This window comes from Pistacia vera, unplaced genomic scaffold (genome assembly GCF_008641045.1).
Source record: "Pistacia vera cultivar Batoury unplaced genomic scaffold, PisVer_v2 Contig108, whole genome shotgun sequence".
NCBI lineage: Eukaryota > Viridiplantae > Streptophyta > Magnoliopsida > Sapindales > Anacardiaceae > Pistacia > Pistacia vera.
The window spans coordinates 197,678-219,210 of NW_022195115.1; the positions used below are offsets into that span (position 1 = coordinate 197,678).

Genomic DNA, 21,533 nt, shown 5'->3' on the forward strand with positions numbered 1-21,533 from the left:
TCTTAATTTAATTAGGCCCAGATTAGGTCCTGGGGATGAATAATGGTGTTACTTAAAGTAGGTTATTAATTTATTATCCAACATATAGACAGCAAAATCCAAAATTACTCAATTAAGCAACTTCAACTTATTTTAATCACCCGACATATTTTTATAATTTTGGTTATTATAAATTTGGACCGTCTTCTAAGGTCAAATTAATTTAATTTCAAATCACTCAATTTGATCCCTTTTGAATTCTATCCATTTGGAGGGAGAAAAACTCACAGAAATGGATCTTGTTTCAGGCACCAAGGCATTAATTTATTCATTTATATAGTTTCTTCTTGTATACAGGGCCCTTTGACAAAGAACATTTGATCTCTCCCAAAGCAAGCGATTATATAATTTATAAATAAATCCCCAAGTGGGTATGTAAGCCCATCTTTCTTAGATTCACTTCATGCATTCCAATGTTCCAACTTCTAAAATTTAATTTAGTTTAATAAAAGGGTTTTTGATGCAGAGCCCCTGGCACAACACTTTGTTTACTAGAACCAAGTTAATTATTATTATTATTTTTTTTTTATGAACAAGTTGTGATTCTTTCTTTGACTAATTTATTGATCCTAAAATCATGCTTTTATATTTCAATAATCAAATTATTGTCTGCTTCATATGAGACACCACCCATTCCATTCATGTATTGCTCCTTTGAATGAATGAGACTCATAATAACCTCTCTTTCTTTTTTCAGTATCAGGTTAATTAGCCATTACCATAAAGATATTGGGTTTAGATTCAAGTACAATAAAATAATGGTTGGATCTATGGTCTAAAATTATGGTGTCTTATGTGGATGTTAGATTTATATAAGCATGCGCATGAGAGCTTGTTTCCACTTATGTTTGGTTTTCTTGGGACCCTACTAATACCATTAGATTAAGGCTTAGTTTAAGAGTAAAGGACTTTTGCCCTCCCAAGGTTTGCTTTAACGACACTTTCCCACCTAAAGTTTATATTCCGTTAATACCTAAAATACACTTCACTTTCTCAAACGGCGTACAACGAGTTACCAAGAACTATGATAAGAATGGTTTATTGAGTGGAGACTGGTGGATCGAATGATAGTGATTGATTAAATATTCGTCTTGGAAATCAGTCAAAAATCAGTTAAAAACATGAAACCTACGCTTAGCGGTGGTCAACAATCAACGAGAAATTAGGTATCGAAGTGAGAAGAGTTTTGTAGAGAGGAAATGAAAGGTTCAAATGTTAGTGACACAGAGAATTTTCGCCACCGAACTTAGCTTTGGGTAGTAACGGAATACTAACTTTGGGTGGAAAATTGATATTTTGAAACTTTTTGCGTAGGTAAGTGTCATTAAGGCAAACCTTGGGTGAGAAAAAGTCGTTTACTCTTAATTTAAACAGTAGATTAAATTAATATGGTTAATAAGACATCAAACTTTTTCAACAGCCTTTGGATATAAAGATAAAGATTAGAAGGTGGGACCTGATTGAAACGATTGTCAATCAAATAAATAAATAATAATGTTGACACTTTTACAAAACAGTTGAACCAACCATCGTTATACCTAAAAATTGATATTCACATATAATGAAGCAGTCCGGCACTAACACCACCCCACTTTCCAAGAAATTTCACTACAAAAGCGATAGATGGCAAATCACAAGAATTTGTGCTGTGATTTGGTCAAATATTCCAAAAGGATCTAACGTCAACTCCTTTCAATTAAAAATAAAAATGACCCAAATTCATATTCAAACCAATTTAGGGGGTGGGGTGGGGTGGGGTGGGGTTTGACATGGGTCTGCTCTCTGGTCTGGGTCCAACTCCACGTGCCGTGTCACTAATTGAATCGAAACCAAAATAAAACTTGTACGTAATGCTGTGCATGGTTCTCATCATCATCAACCAGCCTCACGCGTTTTTCCATAAAAACAACCCACAAAACTCAAATCTTCGAGGGAGAAGAGTTTCTAAATATTTGCATATTATTAAGATTGTTCATCTGCTTTTACAATATCCACAAACTATTCATTATCAACATCTGAATTTGCATACTTTGTTCTGTATATAATACTCGAGCTTTCTTTTCTCTACACTCCTGTGTTTGTATCAAAAACTTCCAATCAACCTTTAATGGTTTCCACAATGTTTTGCCTATTTATCAGGATGATATATGTTTATGACGATGTTTATTTTATATGCTTTCATCTAAACTATGCATATATAGAATAATGAAAAAATGTTCAATCACATTTAAATAGAACGGAGCTAAACTTGTATACCATTTGACTGTGAATGTACTGTACGTAACATGTCTATGCTGGGAACTTGGTGGGGGAATAAGGGGGAGGCAAAATGGTGTCGTTTGCTTATTTCATTGAGATCTTCACCAGAATAGATTCAAAGATTGCTGCAATTCGGTAACTTACACTTTGTTTGCGTGCAGCAGGACTCTTCGAAGCTCATTGGCAATTCCTTGCAACAGAATTGGTTTTCGAATAACACCATTCATGCCGGCCTGCATGCATCTGTCCCACAAATCGTCATCAGCACTTGCTGTCAAGGCCACAATCAATGGCCAACTACGACTCCGGAATTTCCGAATTCTCAATGCAACTTCAAACCCATCCAACTCAGGCATCTGAAGATCTAAAATGACAATTTGGAATGAACATGCTGCAGGGCCAATGGCACTAAGGCATTCAAATCCAGATGAAACAGCAGACACATTGCAACCTAACTTCTCAAGCAGCTTCCGGGTCACCGCTCTATTCACATCATCACCATCTGCTAATAAAACCTGCAAGCTTCTTAAAAGAGAATTGGACTGTGGGTGCTCTGACGATTCACCGGATTCAGAGATGGCTATTGCAATGGATGGTCGTAGTTGAAACCGAAGAACAAGCCCCATGCTTTGAGTAAAACCATGAGAATCTGGGACAACCCAGATGTTCCCTTGCATCAACTGCCAAAAATAAGGAAACGAAAATAATTATGAATTGTTCAAATAAATGAAAGAGCATGGTTGGAGAAATGGTTTTCACTACATCCCAAGTTAAACTTTGAACCGTTAACACTTAGAAACCCTAAAATAAATTTGAACAGCTTGGTCCTAGTAGTACACCTGCCTAACAGTAATATCCTCAAATATGTTTTGAACAGTGACACTTTCATGATTTCTACTCTCAATGGTCACTTGCACATTAGTATACTGCAAGATGGAACCATATTGTGATAAAATACTTTAGCTGGATTTAACAATTCAACTAAACAACAATAATGATATATATATGTAAGTAATGTGGGGTAGCTTTATTCATATATAAATAAGAAAAGCTAAGTTCGTCAAGCATATACTTAATGTCAGCAAGAAACATGATAATCTAAGACATTAATCAACAATTAAATATATAACATATTATCAGTAACAAAATAAGAGAAAGGAAGACTAAGGGACCACTTATATTTCTTGAGGAATCCACCAAAATGTTAGATGATTAACCAGTCTGGTCATGAATGGTTTTATCCCCATAATTACACATAGAGGTTTACTGTGGTTTTTCCGAAATAAACAGGAGCAATTACCAACAAAGCACAAAATTTATAAACTACCATTGTAAAAATGATTCAAGTATAATCCAGCTTCTAAGTTAACTAGTTTTTTCTTTCCATATTTCACAAGGGATGTCTTACAACCTATTGCCCAGAAAAAAGACATATGAAAAGACAAACAACTTAGTGACCATTCTCACCTGCACTATCTTTTTGCAAATGCTGAAGCTCAAGCGGTCCTCAATTCCTTCACTGGCACTTCTTCTACCACCAAGCTGTCCCCCTGAAGTAGAGCACTCTGATTGAGAACCAACATTGTGCATCCCAATTTCAAATCTGATATATACATCCCCATCAGGTGAGGTTTGCCTCCAGGTTGCCCATCTTTGATCATTCCTCTCCTGACTTCCAGTCTCTGAGACAACTCGAAGCATTACAGTCCCTCCCCCATTGTTGCCATTCAATAGGTTTCCAACCATATGCAAAATGACCTGAAAAACTCTCCTTTCATCACCCATAACATGATCAGGCAAGGACCTCTCAACCTCAATTGAAAAACCAAAGCCCCTATAAATACACAAGCACCTGGCAAGGCAAGCCACTTCTTTTATCATGGCATGTAACCGGAAAGATCTAATCTCAAATGGGAACCTCCCGTTGTCCTTTGTTGAAATGTCCATAATGTCATTTACCAAAGTCGAAAGGACATTGCTGGTCTTCATCATTGTATTGACAATCATCTTTTGGTCATTATTCATATCTCCATCCTGCATAACCGAAAGCAAACCCATAATTGAATGCAGTGGCCTCCTCATCCCATCACTCATTACCTTCTGAAATGCATTTCTAGCCTGGCTTGCCATCATAGCATCTTGTTGTGCCTGTTGTAAAGCTCGATTTTGCTCCTCCAATTGCTCCCTCATGAGCTGGGACTCTTCAAGTACTGCAGCATGAGAGAGTGCTACAGCCACCTGATCAGCGACCACCTTAACTATCTCTAGTTCCTGATTGCTCCAAGTTCTAGGTTCTCCACTTGGAAGAACCAAAACTAATATTGAATAACATGCTTGGACTAGCTCTGGAGTTCCCCCTTTAAAATTTGAAACCCGAAGCATTGGCATCCTAATTGCAGCCACAGGACCTGGCTCACCAGACTCTACACTACTTGCGGTGGCAAGTGCTGAGCTAGGTTCGAGGATATGCACCCCATCACTACCCTTAATCCTCAAAACATCTGGATGAGTAATTGGTATAGAACAATTACATAAATCCGAGTAATTCCTACCATTCAACTCATGGGTCAAATTCATCTCTGTTTTAATCTCATTAGGCATCCAAACTGCACAATTCTGCAGACCCAGAGTTTTCGATAGCTCGACTAAAGTTGTGTACAGGATTGTATGCCTATCAAGCGATTTGCGTATCTCTTGAGTCAGCATTCGAACATGCAATCCAGTCTCTTTCTGTTTCATTATAAGCCCAACTTCTCGGCCGAGATCCCACGCCTTTTTCTTCAACATGAATTCTCTAACTTTCACTTTGAGAAGCAATGGAATGAGAGTAATGAGAGTTATAGCTGTGGCACATGAGACCAAGGCAGTGAGGATCTTGAACACAGTGAGGGCCAACATTAACTGAAACGGGTGAGGTCCATAGGTCCAGCCATTGAGCAAGTGAGTCATTCCACATAGAACAATGAAGGCAATGAACTGAGAGAGGACCCATTTGAATGGTACGTTTGAACAGCTAACAAAGTAAAGCAGCTCAACCGGGATTGAAAAGTAGGCCACAGCAATCAAGAAATCACTCACTTTTTGGCACTCAAGGATGCTTTCAATGCTCCATAAACTCCCTTCATCATCACAATTACATCTAGGAAAGCCGTTGTCGGCCACGGACACCGATATTAGGAGTGAAATAATCAACAGCCCAGTAGCTAATGCCTTTAACATTGCATCCAAAACTGGACTGCCAGCTTCTTCAATCCATTTTCAACACTAATCTTCAATCTTTCACAACCTCGTAAACTAACAAACAAAGCTGTCTTCAACTAAAACATTATTAACATCCCAATCTTCAATTCTCATTTCCTGCTTAGAACAGAAAAGCAAGAAATAACTTCAATTAAATTAGAACCCCCATTAAACCTTTTAGAGAATTAATTAGCGTTAAATTGAGATCTAACACAACCACCGCCCAAAAACTAATAAATTCCCTCTACAGGTCATACTTCAATTCACTTTTCCTATCTAATTCTCATTTTAAATTTTATATCTCTATCATATATTTCCAAATAGCACAGTAATGAAGAACACGATTTTTTTTTTTCTCACCCAAAAAATAAACAAATAAATAAAGCACGCCGAAGATCCCTCCTAAAAATAGAATGGGAAAAAGAAAGCTTTCTTTTTTATTTGAGAAACAAAGAAATAAAAAACAACACAGCAAACCAAGCCAGCATTTTACTCGAACAAAACCAAATGCGAGTAAAAGATATTAGACATACCTGAAAAATCTACACCAGTGTGGTAAAGAATCCAGATTTCAAATCAAACGCACCTTCAGATCTTATCTTTTCTTCGACATGCAGGGAAGGCCAAAACTGATAAACTATAATAAAGAGTTGTAAGTAAAAAACTATATTGTGTGGAAACAGCAGCACAAACTTTATATCTATTTCTCCTTGTAAATTGTCCATAGATATAAAAAGTTTAACCATGGTATATATGTGTGATTAAATATTGCTTATAAGTTTTTGTTTCTTCTAATTAATTTGGTTTGCTTAATCCTCAAGAGGATAGTCTATTTAGTTGGACCTTTGCTATGGAATAAAAGGTAATGATCAAACCTGAGAAATTTTTGTACAATCAGAGCACCACGCTCCTTGAAGACTTACATTAGACTTCTTAATATAAATCTTATGATTTGTCAGGCCGACTGGTAGCTATTAACATCAAATCGGAAAAGAAGAAGAAGAGAGGTCATGATTTATGCTTTCTAAACAGAAATAACCAAACTTATCTAATTAAACATCAGCATCTGAAATTATTTAAAAGAAGAAAAGGAGGAAGAGCACAATATCACTGCTTGGATCTGCTTTATTTTTGATGCTAATTCCTTTTCATCAATAATATGATTGAACAAGTTTGATTGCTACCCATGTTACAGCAGCTTTGGTAGGGTCAAGACCTCACCCATATTCAGCGAACATGTTCTTTTTCTTTCATGTATATGTTAATAAATCTCACCTCAATTAAAAGATTTGATCTTGAGTTTGATTAGACATATATATGTGCATATTAATTAAATGAGTCCAGCTTCAACTTAATTATTGATGTCACCCCAACTTCTATCGCCTAATATATACCCCCATGCTCGGTTTGTAATAAGCATCAATTTTTTATTTTATATTTATTAAATAGTTTCAACGTACTTCACTGGATATAAATACTTAACAATATAAAGCAACACAGACAATATATAATATCCAGAACTATATACTTCATATTTTCAACAAGTTAAATGGAATACCTAGAAAGATTTCTCAGCATAATATAATATCACAGAACTATATTTCAGTGTTGAAACTTTTGTTGTACTTGAATATTGTTTTTTACCTTTTTACTCTAAGTTAAGGAAAATTAAAAAGGCAAGAGTGCTGTTTTCTGGAGAAACGTCAATAGAACACAAATGAACTTTGAAATAATTAATGTGGTTCGGCAGATAGAGTTTACTTATACGACGTAAACTATGTAAAAGTAATTACGTACGTATATAATTAAGAGTATCACTTAAAATACTAATATATATAGGGGACTAGAGGTTCAAGAATTCTGAATAAGGAGTAAATAAATAATGACATAGTAAGGTCCACCACTACTGTCAAGTCTGAACCCTAATCTCAATCCATGAAAAACAACAATTATAGATGGTGAGATCTTCGTTTATCTTCAACTTTCCAATTAAGGAGGTCAAAAGGAAATCCCTTTCCAGTTCTAATCATACTACGTGGCAGAATTATGAGCTGTACGTCCCCACAAATAAGCGGGTTTTTCTCCCTCCCGTCAAATGCGGGAGCTCGTAGATTGTCGTCACGTTTCGTTAAATCAGCAGTATTAAAGTGAAAGCTTCTAATCGTAAAAGTAAACCAAAACCATTGATATTTGTACACATTAATCCAATTAGTGTAATTAAATATGTGATTTAACAAAAACTATGGATGTGATTAGTTTAATAGTCCAATCATTTGTTTTATGGAAGGCCTCCCCATTCACCCTAGCCACAAAAATGAAGGCAAGAGCTGAATGATTTAGTCCACACGTACCCTTAATCCATGCACATATTTTCAAATTGATGTTTACATTTACCATACGATTAACACAAACAACATTATTCTCACTTCAATTTCAATATACATATATTATTGAAATTCGTCTTAAAGCAAGTGGGTACTCTGTGTTGATCACGATAATTGCCGGGCGGCGGCTTCAACATATATAATTATATTCATGCTTTGCATGACTAAAATTAACCATCAACACGTTTCTTGGATACCTCATTAGTAAACATAATGCAATAATTTACGGATTGTTTAATAGATTGTCATTTTCGGCTGCTGGATGAGGAGATATTTCTGCAGTTTGATTTAGAAGTGTTTTCTTGGATTATACGGGTTCTGCAGTTCTCTCTTTATGCTAGACAAAGATGTTGTATTTAAAATCCCTTACCAGTTTCAATGTTTGCCATAACAGTGGTCACAAATACATAAATTAACCATCAATGTTTTCTTTCTTTGGTTGTCTCTGTCTTTTGTTAAAATAATAATAATAAAATTAAACGTCCAATCCCCTCCACAAACTCACTCATGAGCAATATTTAATATATATTTTTTTTTGTCATTCGATTAACTTATTAATATTATCTCCAGCTTTATCATTATATAGGGACCATATCAGTTCAATAACAAAATAAACACTCTATAGCACAATACTTAGCTCAATTTTGATTGGGTCTACGCTTAAAAAAACATTTTGTAGAAAACCATCCAGCGAGATGACCAACTTTGTAAGAAATCCATTCTATGGCAGGCCCATTCTACGAATTGGTCCATACCACGAGTCATCCTCTCTACAAGCTGGGCTACTTTCGAGTTTGATCATTCTACGATTTGGGCTACCCTACGAATGGGTCAACTTATACTTTGGGCCACTCCACAATTGGTTTTTGTATAAGTTAGTTATCAAGCTCCAACCATTGCATGTACCAACCAAAATAGGACTCAAAGTCTCATATACTTCCTAATTCATCCAGATTCTTAATCTTACATGAATTAGTGCTTCTAGTCCTACTTGGGCAGGCAATATGAGTTTCCTCTTCACTCGAACTTCTTTGTGAGACGCTTAATTCTACAAGGCCTCAAGCTTCCTTGACTCACTACATAACAGAGGTCGTCCTCATTACTCTCATTCGATCAATAGCCCCTCTCACTAGTTCACTAGTTCTTGCTCCCAGAACCATCATCTTCTCCATCGTAGAGCCTAGTTCCGACTTGCTCTATTTCCTGTAGAGTTGTGCCCCGGCCATTCTAAGTCGATAAATGTGCCTAGTCAAACACTCTCGGTAGACCCTTCTCCTCTCAACCTTACTAATTTCCCTTCAGCCGCGTTGCTCGAACATCAAAGTGCCTACGACCACCACACCGATGACCCCCGAGCCTTCACGTCACTCTTCTTTGTCCTTGTAATCTACAGATTGTCAGTGGCCTTTCTTCATAAGATCGTCCTTGTTCGACTCAACCATAATTTTACCATCTAAATCATCATACTTTTTATTTTGTTGTTTAGATTAATATGGTGGACAAGATATATTGGGTTTGACTAAAATCACAATTGATTGTTATTATAAATTCATTTCAAATCTATCAAATAAATAAAATTTAATGATAACAAACATTGAATGACATTTTCATTTTATTTATTTGGAATTGCAATTTAACATCATCAAATAAATTACATTCTTGTACGGAGATAGGACTAAGCTTTAATTTTAAACTCTTATGAATCCAGGCCCGTTTTAGCGGCCCAAACCAGAGTCCAATGGCTCAAGTCTGAAGCAAATGGGCATAAAGTTATTTTACAAACACAGGGAGATATTTGCTTTGTTTGATGGTAAAGATATAACGTGCTCTTATATCAATTTAAAAAACAATTCTAAAATATATGGAAATATATTGCAGCTAGCTTATGAGAAACCACTTATTGCATTTAAGCCTTGATATCGTTCTTGTCCGACATGAAGACAATTGGGAAGAAGAGTTTGCATATACATAGTTTATAAAGAGTGAGTTGAGAAAATAATTGTAAAAATTACATGGTCTGGCTGATACAGCAATAAGTTCAAACCCACTATGACCCATGACAAATATTGATGGGAGCTCCGAATTCTCAAGAAAGTATAGTAATGTTCGATCTACTCATGGGCCATGGATAGACCCATGGGTTTTAACATTTTAAGTAAAATGAGAAGGTAAGAATTAGGTGAAATTTAAGTTTGAATGTATTTTAATGAGTGACATCACATGTGATGAACAAAGGAAATAATACAATTAGCGGCGATAATGCATTGAATAAGTGACAAAATCCTGATAATTGATTAATTTTAACTTGATATTAATCAACGATCAAGATTTTGTCACGTTCGGTACACTACTATCAATGGCTATAGCATTACTGGATGAACAAAACAACAATAAATTGGTTATGGAAGATTCATGCTTTCCCAAAGTGTCCTTTATATATTTTTTTATATTCTAATTCTTTCTAAATATGGTATATTAACATTAACAATTATTTCTTAGACATTATATTATATAATATAAAATAATATTACACATACATATTTCATAAACATTTTTTATATTGCGTGGTAAAAGATGATTAGGTAAAAATAATTTTAATTTAAATCAATCAATTATTTTTACTATAAATTTATATAAAAATATTATTGTGATTATTATTCATATATATGTAATATATGGTATTTTAAGTTGGTGGATGGTGATTCTACTCTTTCCAGGTGTGCAATTAAAGCTAATACGACACCTTCCCAGTCCGTTTTAATCAATAATTAATTACTTACAACTTTATTAAGATTTAGGAAGCACGAGGGATCTTTGAAAACACACATCCGAAAAATTATCATTAATTAATTAATTATTGGATTATCACGAGCTAACAGCTGTTAATTATGAAGCTCTACAAGAGAGCGAGCATAAAATGATTGTCTATAATCCAACGACATCTATAGCTAACCCTGTAACCAAACACGCTCAGTCTTTTTAAAAAAAGAGTGATTAGTACGACCTAATTATTGTACTAATTATCTTAATTTAATTAGGCCCAGATTAGGTCCTGGGGATGAATAATGGTGTTACTTAAGTAGGTTATTAATTTATTATCCAACATATGACAGCAAATCCAAAATTACTCAATTAAGCAACTTCAACTTATTTTAATCACCCGACATATTTTTATAATTTTGGTTATTATAAATTTGGACCGTCTTCTAAGGTCAAATTATTAATTTCAATCACTCAATTTGATCCCTTTTGAATTCTATCCATTTGGAGGGAGTAAAACCAGGGATCAAAACTCACAGAAATGGATCTTGTTTCAGGCACCAAGGCATTAATTTTTCATTTATATAGTTTCTCTTTGTATACAGGGCCCTTTGACAAAGAACATTTGACTCTCTCCCAAAGCAAGCGATTATATAATTTATAATAAATCCCCAAGTGGGTATGTAACCCATCTTCTTAGATTCACTTCATGCATTCCAATGTCCAACTTCAAAATTTAATTTAGTTTAATAAAGGTTTTTGATGCAGACCCCTGGCACAACACTTTGTTACTAGAACCAAGTTAATTATTATTATTATTTTTTTTATGAACAGTTGTGATTCTTTCTTTGACTAATTATTGATCCTAAAATCATGCTTTTATATTTCAATAATCAAATTATGTCTGCTTCATATGAGACACCACCCATTCCATTCATGTATTGCTCCTTTGAATGAATGAGACTCATAATAACCTCTCTTTCTTTTTCAGTATCAGGTTTTAGCCATTACCATAAAGATATTGGGTTTAGATCTCAAGTACAATAAAATAATGGTTGGATCTATGGTCTAAAATTATGGTGTCTTATGTGGATGTTGATTTATATAAGCATGCGCATGAGAGCTTGTTTCCATTATGTTTGGTTTCTTGGGACCCTACTAATACCATTAGATTAAGGCTTAGTTTAAGAGTAAAGGACTTTTGCCCTCCCAAGGTTTGCTTTAACGACACTTTCCCACCTAAAGTTTATATTCCGTAATACCTAAAATACACTTCACTTTCTCAAACGGCGTACAACGATTACCAAGAACTATGATAAGAATGGTTTATTGGTGGAGACTGGTGGATCGAATGATAGTGATTGATTAATATTCGTCTTGAAATCAGTCAAAATCAGTTAAAAACATGAAACCTACGCTTAGCGGTGGTCAACATCAACGAGAAATTAGGTATCGAAGTGAGAAGAGTTTTGTAGAGAGGAAATGAAAGGTTCAAATGTTAGTGACACAGAGAATTTCGCCACCGAACTTAGCTTTGGGTAGTAACGGAATACTAACTTTGGGTGGAAAATTGATATTTGAAACTTTTTGCGTAGGTAAGTGTCATTAAGGCAAACCTTGGGTGAGAAAAAGTCGTTTACTCTTAATTTAAACAGTAGATTAAATTAATATGGTTAATAAGACATCAAACTTTTTCAACAGCCTTGGATTAAAGATAAAGATTAGAAGGTGGGACCTGATTGAAACGATTGTCAATCAAATAATAAATAATAATGTTGACACTTTTACAAACAGTTGAACCAACCATCGTTATACCTAAAATTGATATTCACATATAATGAAGCAGTCCGGCACTAACACCACCCCACTTCCAAGAAATTTCACTACAAAGCGATAGATGGCAAATCACAAGAATTTGTGTTTGTGATTTGGTCAAATATTCCAAAAGGATCTAACGTCAACTCCTTTCAATTAAAAATAAAAATGACCCAAATTCGTATTCAAACCAATTTTGGGGGTGGGGTGGTGTGGGGTTGACATGGGTCTGCTCTCGGTCTGGGTCCAACTCCACGTGCCGTGTCACTAATTGAATCGAAACCAAAATAAAACTTGTACGTAATGCTGGCATGGTTCTCATCATCATCATTCATCAACCAGCCTCACGCGTTTTTCCATAAAAACAACCCACAAACTCAAATCTTCGAGGGAAAGAGTTTCTAAATATTTGCATATTATTAAGATTGTTCATCTGCTTTTACAATATCCACAAACTATTCATTATCAACATCTGAATTTGCATACTTTGTTCTATATACTCGAGCTTTCTTTTCTCTACACTCCTATGTTTGTATCAAAAACTTCCAATCAACCTTTCTGGTTTCCACAATGTTTTGCCTATTTATCAGGATGATATATGTTTATGACGATGTTTATTTTATATGCTTTCATCTAAACTATGCATATATAGAATAATGAAATGTTCAATCACATTTAATAGAACGGAGCTAACTTGTATACCATTTGACTGTGAATGTACTGTACGTAACATGTCTATGCTGGGAACTTGGTGGGGAATAAGGGGGAGGCAAAATGGTGTCGTTTGCTTATTTCATGAGATCTTCACCAGAATAGATTCAAAGATTGCTGCAATTCGGTAACTTACACTTTGTTTGCGTGCAGCAGGACTCTTCGAAGCTCATTGGCAATTCCTTGCAACAGAATTGGTTTTCGAATAACACCATTCATGCCGGCCTGCATGCATCTGTCCCACACATCTTCATCAGCACTTGCTGTCAAGGCCACAATCATGGCCAACTACGACTCCGGAATTTCCGAATTCTCAATGCAACTTCAAACCCATCCAACTCGGCATCTGAAGATCTAAAATGACAATTTGGAATGAACATGCTGCAGGGCCAATGGCACTAAGGCATTCAAATCCAGATAAACAGCAGACACATTGCAACCTAACTTCTCAAGCAGCTTCCGTCACCGCTCTATTCACATCATCACCATCTGCTAATAAAACCTGCAAGCTTCTTAAAAGAGAATTGGACTGTGGGTGCTCTGACGATTCACCGGATTCAGAGATGGCTATTGCAATGGATGGTCGTAGTTGAAACCGAAGAACAAGCCCCATGCTTTGAGTAAAACCATGAGAATCTGGGACAACCCAGATGTTCCCTTGCATCAACTGCCAAAAATAAGGAACGAAAATAATTATAATGTTCAAATAAATGAAAGAGCATGGTTGGAGAAATGGTTTTCACTACATCCCAAGTTAAACTTTGAACCGTTAACACTTAGAAACCCTAAATAATTTGAACAGCTTGGTCCTAGTAGTACACCTGCCTAACAGTAATATCCTCAAATATTTTGAACAGTGACACTTTCATGATTTCTACTCTCAATGGTCACTTGCACATTAGTATACTGCAAGATGGAACCATATTGTGATAAAATACTTTAGCTGGATTTAACAATTCAACTAAACAACAATAATAATATATTAAGTAAGTAATGTGGGGTAGCTTTATTCATAATAAATAAGAAAAGCTAAGTTCGTCAAGCATATACTTAATGTCAGCAAGAAACATGATAATCTAAGACATTAATCAATAATTAAATATAACATATTATCAGTAACAAAATAAGAGAAAGGAAGACTAAGGGACCACTTATATTTCTTGAGGAATCCCCAAATGTTAGATGATTAACCAGTCTGGTCATGAATGGTTTTATCCCTAATTACAATAGAGGTTTACTGTGGTTTTTCTGAAATAAACAGGAGCAATTACCACAAAGCACAAATTTATAAACTACCATTGTAAAAATGATTCAAGTATAATCCAGCTTCAATAAATAGTAAATCTTATATGCGGATATTCACATCATAAGAATGTGATACATGTAAAACTCGAGGACATGTCTATCACAAAACCAACGTTATTTAATATTAAAGAAACCTGATATATCTGCCTGCCATTCTTTCTAATTATTTCATTTTTTCTTAGTTTTGCTGGTCATACCCAATAATAATTGCTTTCAATAATTAAAATCTTAATTGTATAATAATCATGTTAAGAAAGAAAGCACTTAATCTATATGCAATAAATTGAATTATTATATCTGATGATCTTATTGTTTCAAAAACTACAATCTTTCGCGCGCTCTCTTTAGTTAGATCCAATCAATTCCACCTGAAAATTGAAAACATGTATAGATTATATTACCTTTAAGCAGTACTAACATTCAATTACATAAGTTCCATACTTCTATTCTTTAACTAACATGCATACTTTCATTCTATATTGGTTTCAGTGGTCAAAACTATTAGGGAAAGTAAGGACTCGAACTCGAAAGACCATATTAGATCTAACTCTTACTCTTTTACAATTAAGGAGATTCGAAATTAAAGGACAATGTTAGATCATAATAAACATTTTTACCATCAGGTCATCCAGTGATAGTTCAATTTGGACATTCTTTAACTAGCATGCGTATTTCTTTCAAACACATACATAAGTCTTTCTATCTATAAACTATATGTTCTCAATTAGGATATAACAATTTTACCAGTTTATTACATAAATTCGTTAATTTGTTATAAAATGAAAGTCACCATAACCTCAATCAACAACCGAATTAATGATTCATGTCTAGCTTAAACACATTTTTTAAATCCAATATGACATTGATTTGGATTGTTTCTGCAAGTTTTTCTTTCCTTTTTTTCTTTTATTGAATTTTTTTATTGTTTTTTCAGATTGCAAGTTGGAGTAGTAAAACATTGTTTAATTAATTATCTTGCATGTGGTTTTCAGAACTAAACTTATAAAATTGTGGGTAAATTTACAAGTTGAAGTGAACTTCACCACCTATAACTTATCAGCCTTTTAATTAAATTGGTTGATACAGTTAAAGTTCACTAAAAAAATGTAATATTCTGATAAGTGTTAAATTATTTTAGTAAAGTCGTTTAAGATGTGTTTAATTATATTTTAATGAAACTTTAATTAAAGGATCCTAAGGTTGCTAGCAACAGCCAACAAGGAGGACCCGCTTCACATGAATTCACGTGTCATACTTAATAAATCTTAATATAATATTATTAACAACTTGGATACAACGTTCCAACGATAAAGTCACATAAAAATAAAAACACAAATGGACCCATTTGTTCAATAATTACTGTCGCTTCCTAATTAAAATATCACTCCTTAAGACGAATAAAAGCAGATATGTTCTCTCTTTTGCTGCAATTGCCTTTCCAAGTGTTGCCACCCTACCCGCTTGCAGTTGAATATAGACAGCTTTTCTTTGAGACAATGAGAAGCCATTTTGGCTACAATAATTAGAAAGGGAATCCACTTACCCTTACATTAATGAAATGTAGACCACCCATTAACACCACTAATTAACAATATTTAATTAAGCTTAATGGATTGGTGGGGTTGCTGAAAAATCATCCAAGAGAAATCCAGGAATATGTTAGCTTTTCTTTTAAGTCCATGTTGATGCTGAAATTCAATTCGCAGCGCAGTCCTAATTGTGTCGTGGAGTACACATCATCTTTACATCTTCTACGATCCATATTAAAGCACAGTTTAACCTAATCTTCTGACTTAAACCAATCAATAATCTCATCGCCTTTTTCCTTGAGATTGAAAAGCCAACTAATCAAATTACAGCTGTTGAAGCAAAAGCGTTTCTGCGTTTTGTTTTTTATTTTTTTCCATGACCAAGAGTGCCAAGAAGTTAACTTATAAAGGAAACCCCAAAGTTAAACTGATATCAGAGCTTAGATTATTTTACAAGTTCAATTTTGTCGGTGAGAATAAGATGGTGCTGCATTCAGCGTTTAAAAACTTTAAATTAACGAATATTTATTGATTAGTTCCTAAAAATCACATGTGCTCCTATCTATGTTTATTAACTATATATTTTATCAATCTTCGGAAAGCATTGTATAATCATCAATCAAACTAAATAGAAGATTGATTATGAAATAAGAAAATAAATTAAACATAGAGATCTATGAATCGCCTACACATCCTTTACAATTGATCGTTGTCATAAACTATGCACCAATTGCATTACATATAGGATTGTCCAAAGTTTTATATAGGTAGAGATGAAAAAATAATAACTAATAAATTTTTATTCTTTTATTATATTATTCACTCCATGATTAACATGTGTTGTAGTTATGAACTTCTGATTGATTATTTATGTAAATCGGAAAGACAATCGAGTAAAATAATTAACTTATGCAAATTGTTTTTGCTAACATCCCATGACTTACCAATAATTCAACTTCGGCCAATGATACACAAGTTTGAATTAATCTATTAAAAGCCAAAACTGATAAACTATAATATAAGAGTTGTAAGTAAAAAAACTATATTGTGTGGACGAACAGCAGCACAAACTTTATATCTATTTCTCCCTTGTAAGTTGTCCATGAGATATAAAAAGTTTAACCATGGTATATATGTGTGTATATAAATATTGCTTTATAAGTTTGTGTTTCTTCTAATTAATTTGGTTTGCTTAATCCTCAAGAGGATAGTCTATTTAGTTGGACCTTTGCTATGGAATAAAAGGTGAATGATCAAACCTGAGAAATTTTTGTACAATCAGAGCACCACGCTCCTTGAAGACTTACATTAGACTTCTTAATAATAATCTTATGATTTGTCAAGAGCCGACTGGTAGATATTAACATCAAATGCAGAAAAGAAGAAGAAGAAGAAGAAGGTCATGATTTATGCTTTCATAAACAGAAATAACCAAACTTATCTAATTAAACATCAGCATCTGAAATTATTTAAAAGAAAGAAAAGGAGGAAGAGATCACAGATCACTGCTTGGATCTGCATTTATTATTTTGATGCTAATTCCTTTTCATCAATAATATGATTGAACAGAGTTTGATTGCTACCCATGTTACAGCAGCTTTGGTAGGGTCAAGACCTCAACCATATTCAGCGAACATGTTCTTTTTCTTTCATGTATATGTTAATAAATCTCACCTCAATTAAAAGATTTGATCTTGAGTTTGAATTAGACATATATATGTGCATATTAATTAAATGAAGTCCAGCTTCAACTTAATTATTGATGTCACCTCAACTTTCTATCGCCATAATATATAACCCCCATGCTCGAGTTTGTAATAAGCATCAATTTTTATTTTTATATTTATTAAATAGCTAGTTTCAACAGTACTTCACTGGATATAGTGAATATAAAATTACTTAAACAATTTAAAGCAACACAGACAGATATATAATATCACAGAACTATATACTTCATATTTTCAACAAGTTAAATGGAATACCTAAGAAAGATTTCTCAGCAATAATATAATATCACAGAACTATATAGTTCAGTGTTGAAACTTTTGTTGTACTTGAAATATGTTTTTTAACCTTTTTACTCTAAAATTAAGGAAAATTAAAGGTCAAACTTAATAAAAGGCAAGAGTGCTGAGTTTCTGGAGAAACGTCAATAGAACACAAATGAACTTTGAAATAATTAATGTGGTTCGGCAGATAGAGTTATTCTTATACGACGTAAACTATGTAAAAGTAATTACGTACGCACATAATTAATGAGATATCACTTAAAATACATAATATAATATAGGGGACTAGAGCGTTCAAGAATTCTGAATAAGGAGTAAAATAAATAATGACAGTAGTAAGGTCCACCACTACTGTCAAGTCTGAACCCTAATCTCAATCCATGAAAAACAACAAAATTATAGATGGTGAGATCTTCGTTTATCTTCAACTTTCCAATTAAGGAGGTCAAAAAGAAAATCCCTTTCCAGTCTAATCATACTACGTGGCAGAATTATGAGCTGTACGTCCCCACAAATAAGCGGGTTTTTCTCCCTCCCGTCAAATGCGGGAGCTCGTAGATTGTCGTCACGTTTCGTTAAATCAGCAGTATTAAAAGTGAAAGCTTCTAATCGTAAAAGTAAAACCAAAACCATTGATATTTTTACTCATTAATCCAAATTAAAATATTGTGATTTAACAAAAACTATGGATGTGATTAAGTTATAATAGTCCAATCATTTGTTTTATGGAAGGCCTCCCCAGTTCACCCTAGCCACAAAAATGAAGGCAAGAGCTGAATGATTTAGTCCACACGTACCCTTAATCCATGCACATATTTTTCAAATTGATGTTTACATTTTACCATACGATTAACTAAACAAACATTATTCTCACTTCAATTTCAATATACATATATTATTGAAATTCGTCTTAAAGCAAGTGGGTACTCTGTGTTGATCACGATAATTGCCGGGCGGCTTCAACATATTATAATTAATATTCATGCTTTGCATGACTAAAATTAACCATCAACACGTTTCTTGGATACCTCATTAGTAAACATAATGCAATAATTTACGGATTGTTTAATAGAAATGGTCATTTTCGGCTGCTGTATGAGGAGATATTTCTGCAGTTTGATTTAGAAGTTGTTTCTTGGATTATACGGGTTCTGCAGTGCTCTCTTTATGCTAGACAAAGATGTTGTATTTAAAATCCCTTACCAGTTTCAATGTCTGCCATAACAGTGGTCACAAATACATAAATTAACCATCAAGGTTTTCTTTCTTTGGTTGTCTCTGTCTTTTGTTAAAAATAATAATAATAAAATTAAACGTCCAATCCCCTCCACAAACTCACTCATGAGCAATATTTAATATATCATTTTGTTTTCATTCGTTTTAACTTAATTAATATTATCTCCAGCTTTAATCATTATATATGCCAAAAACTGTACTGGATCATGTCAGACTCAATAACGTAATAAACACTTTATGATACAGTAATTGAGACCAATTCTGATTGGCCTATACTTAAAAACATTTTGTAGAAAGACCATCTAGCGAGATGACCAACTTTGTAAGAAAATTTATTCTATGGGCCGGTCCATTCTACAAATTAATCCATACAACGAGTCAGCCTTCTAGTTAGATCATTCTACGATTTAGGCTATCCTACGAATTAGGTCAACTTATACTTTGGGCCACTCCACAAGTTGGGTCTTTGTACAAGTTAAGCTAAATCAACCTTCAGCTCATTAGCATGTATTCAGACCAAAATAGGACTCAAAGTCTCATATACTTCCTAATTCATCCAAGATTTTTAATCTTAGATGAATTAGTGCTTCTAGTCCTACTTGGGCAAGTAATATGAGTTTCCTCTTCATTCGAACTTCTATTGTGAGAACGCTTAACTCTACAAGGACTTAAGCTTCCTTGACTCACTATATAAATAGATGTCAGCCCTCTCATTACTCATTCGATCAATAGCCCCTCTCACTAGTTTACTAAGTTCTTGCTCCCAGGAACCATCATCTTTCCCCACCGTAGAGCCTAGTTCCGACTTGCTCTATTTTCTGTAGAGTTGTGCCCCGACCATTCTAAGTTGATAAGTCGCGCCCTAGTTAAACACTCCCAGTAGACCCTTTCTTGCTCTCCAACCTTACTAATTTTCCTTCAACCGCGTTGACTCGAACATCGAAGTGCCTACGGCCAAATCACACCGGTGACCCCCAAGCCTTCACGTCCACTCTTCTTTGTCCTTGTAGGTCTACAAGATTGTCAGTTGCCTCCTCCTCATAAGATCATTCTTGTTTGACTCAACCATAGATTTTACCATCTAAATCACCATACTTTTTATTTTTTGTGTGTATAGATTAATATGGTGGACAAGATATATTGGGTTTGACTCAAATCGTACACACCGGTGATTGATTGTTATTATAAATTCATTTCAAAATCATAATCAAATAAATAAAAATTTAAATGATAACTAAGCACTGAATGGCATTTTCATTTTATTTATCTGGAAAATAAATGGAATGCAATTTAACATCATCAAATAAAATTACATTCTTGTACGGAGATAGGACTAAGCTTTAATTTTAAACTCTTATGAATCCAGGCCCGTTTTAGAAGCCCAAACCAGAGTCCAATGGCTGCATAAAAGCTATTTTATAAACACAAGGAGATATTTGCTTTGTTTGATAGTAAAGATATAAGAGTGCTCTTAACATCAATTTAAAAAAATAATTCTAAAATATATGGAAATATATTACAGCTAGCTTATGAGAATGCATCTAAGCCTTTGATATCGTTCTTATCCACACATGAAGACAATTGGGAAGAAGAGTTTGCATGTACATAAGTGAGTGTATAAAGAGAGTCTGGGCTGATACAGCAATAAGTTCAAACCCACTATGGCCCATGGACAAATATTGGTGGGAGCTCCGAACTCTCAAGAAAGTGTAGTAATGTTTCGATCTGCTCATGGGCCATGGATAGACCCATGGGTTTTTAACATTTTTAAAAGTAAAATATGAGAGGGTAAGAATTAGGTGAAATTTAAGTATTTAATTATATTTTAATGAGTGACATCACAAGTGATGAACAAAACAACAAATGAATTGGTTACGGAAAATTCATGCTTTCCCATTGCGTCCTTTATATATATTTTTTATATTCTAATTCTGCATTTCCTAGACAATTAATATTTGATACATCATACAATACAATATAATAATATGGTGGATGTGGATCTACTCTTTCCAGGTGTGCAATTAAAGCTAATACGACAACCTTCCCAGTCCGTTTTAATCAATAATTAATTACTTACAACTTGTATTAAGATTTAGGAAGCACGACGGATCTTTGCAAACACAAACATCCGAAAAATTATCAATTATTTATTGGATTATCACGAGCTAACAGCTGTTAATTATGAAGCTCTACTACAGAAGAGCGAGCATGAAAATTATTGTCTATTAATCCAACGACATCCATAG

The 21,533-nt window shown here is 34.1% G+C and overlaps 1 protein-coding gene across 1 annotated transcript; it reads right to left on the bottom strand.

Moving 5' to 3' along the window:
• Positions 1-2,155: 2,155 nt before the first annotated feature.
• LOC116134007 (ethylene receptor 2-like) lies at positions 2,156-5,678 on the bottom strand. Its single transcript, XM_031419658.1, has 2 exons — positions 3,766-5,678; positions 2,156-2,978 (listed from the first exon to the last, which is right to left on the bottom strand). The coding sequence occupies exons 1-2, from the start codon at positions 5,515-5,517 to the stop codon at positions 2,439-2,441; spliced, it is 2,292 nt and encodes a 763-aa protein (XP_031275518.1). The 5' UTR covers positions 5,518-5,678; the 3' UTR covers positions 2,156-2,438.
• Positions 5,679-21,533: the final 15,855 nt, after the last annotated feature.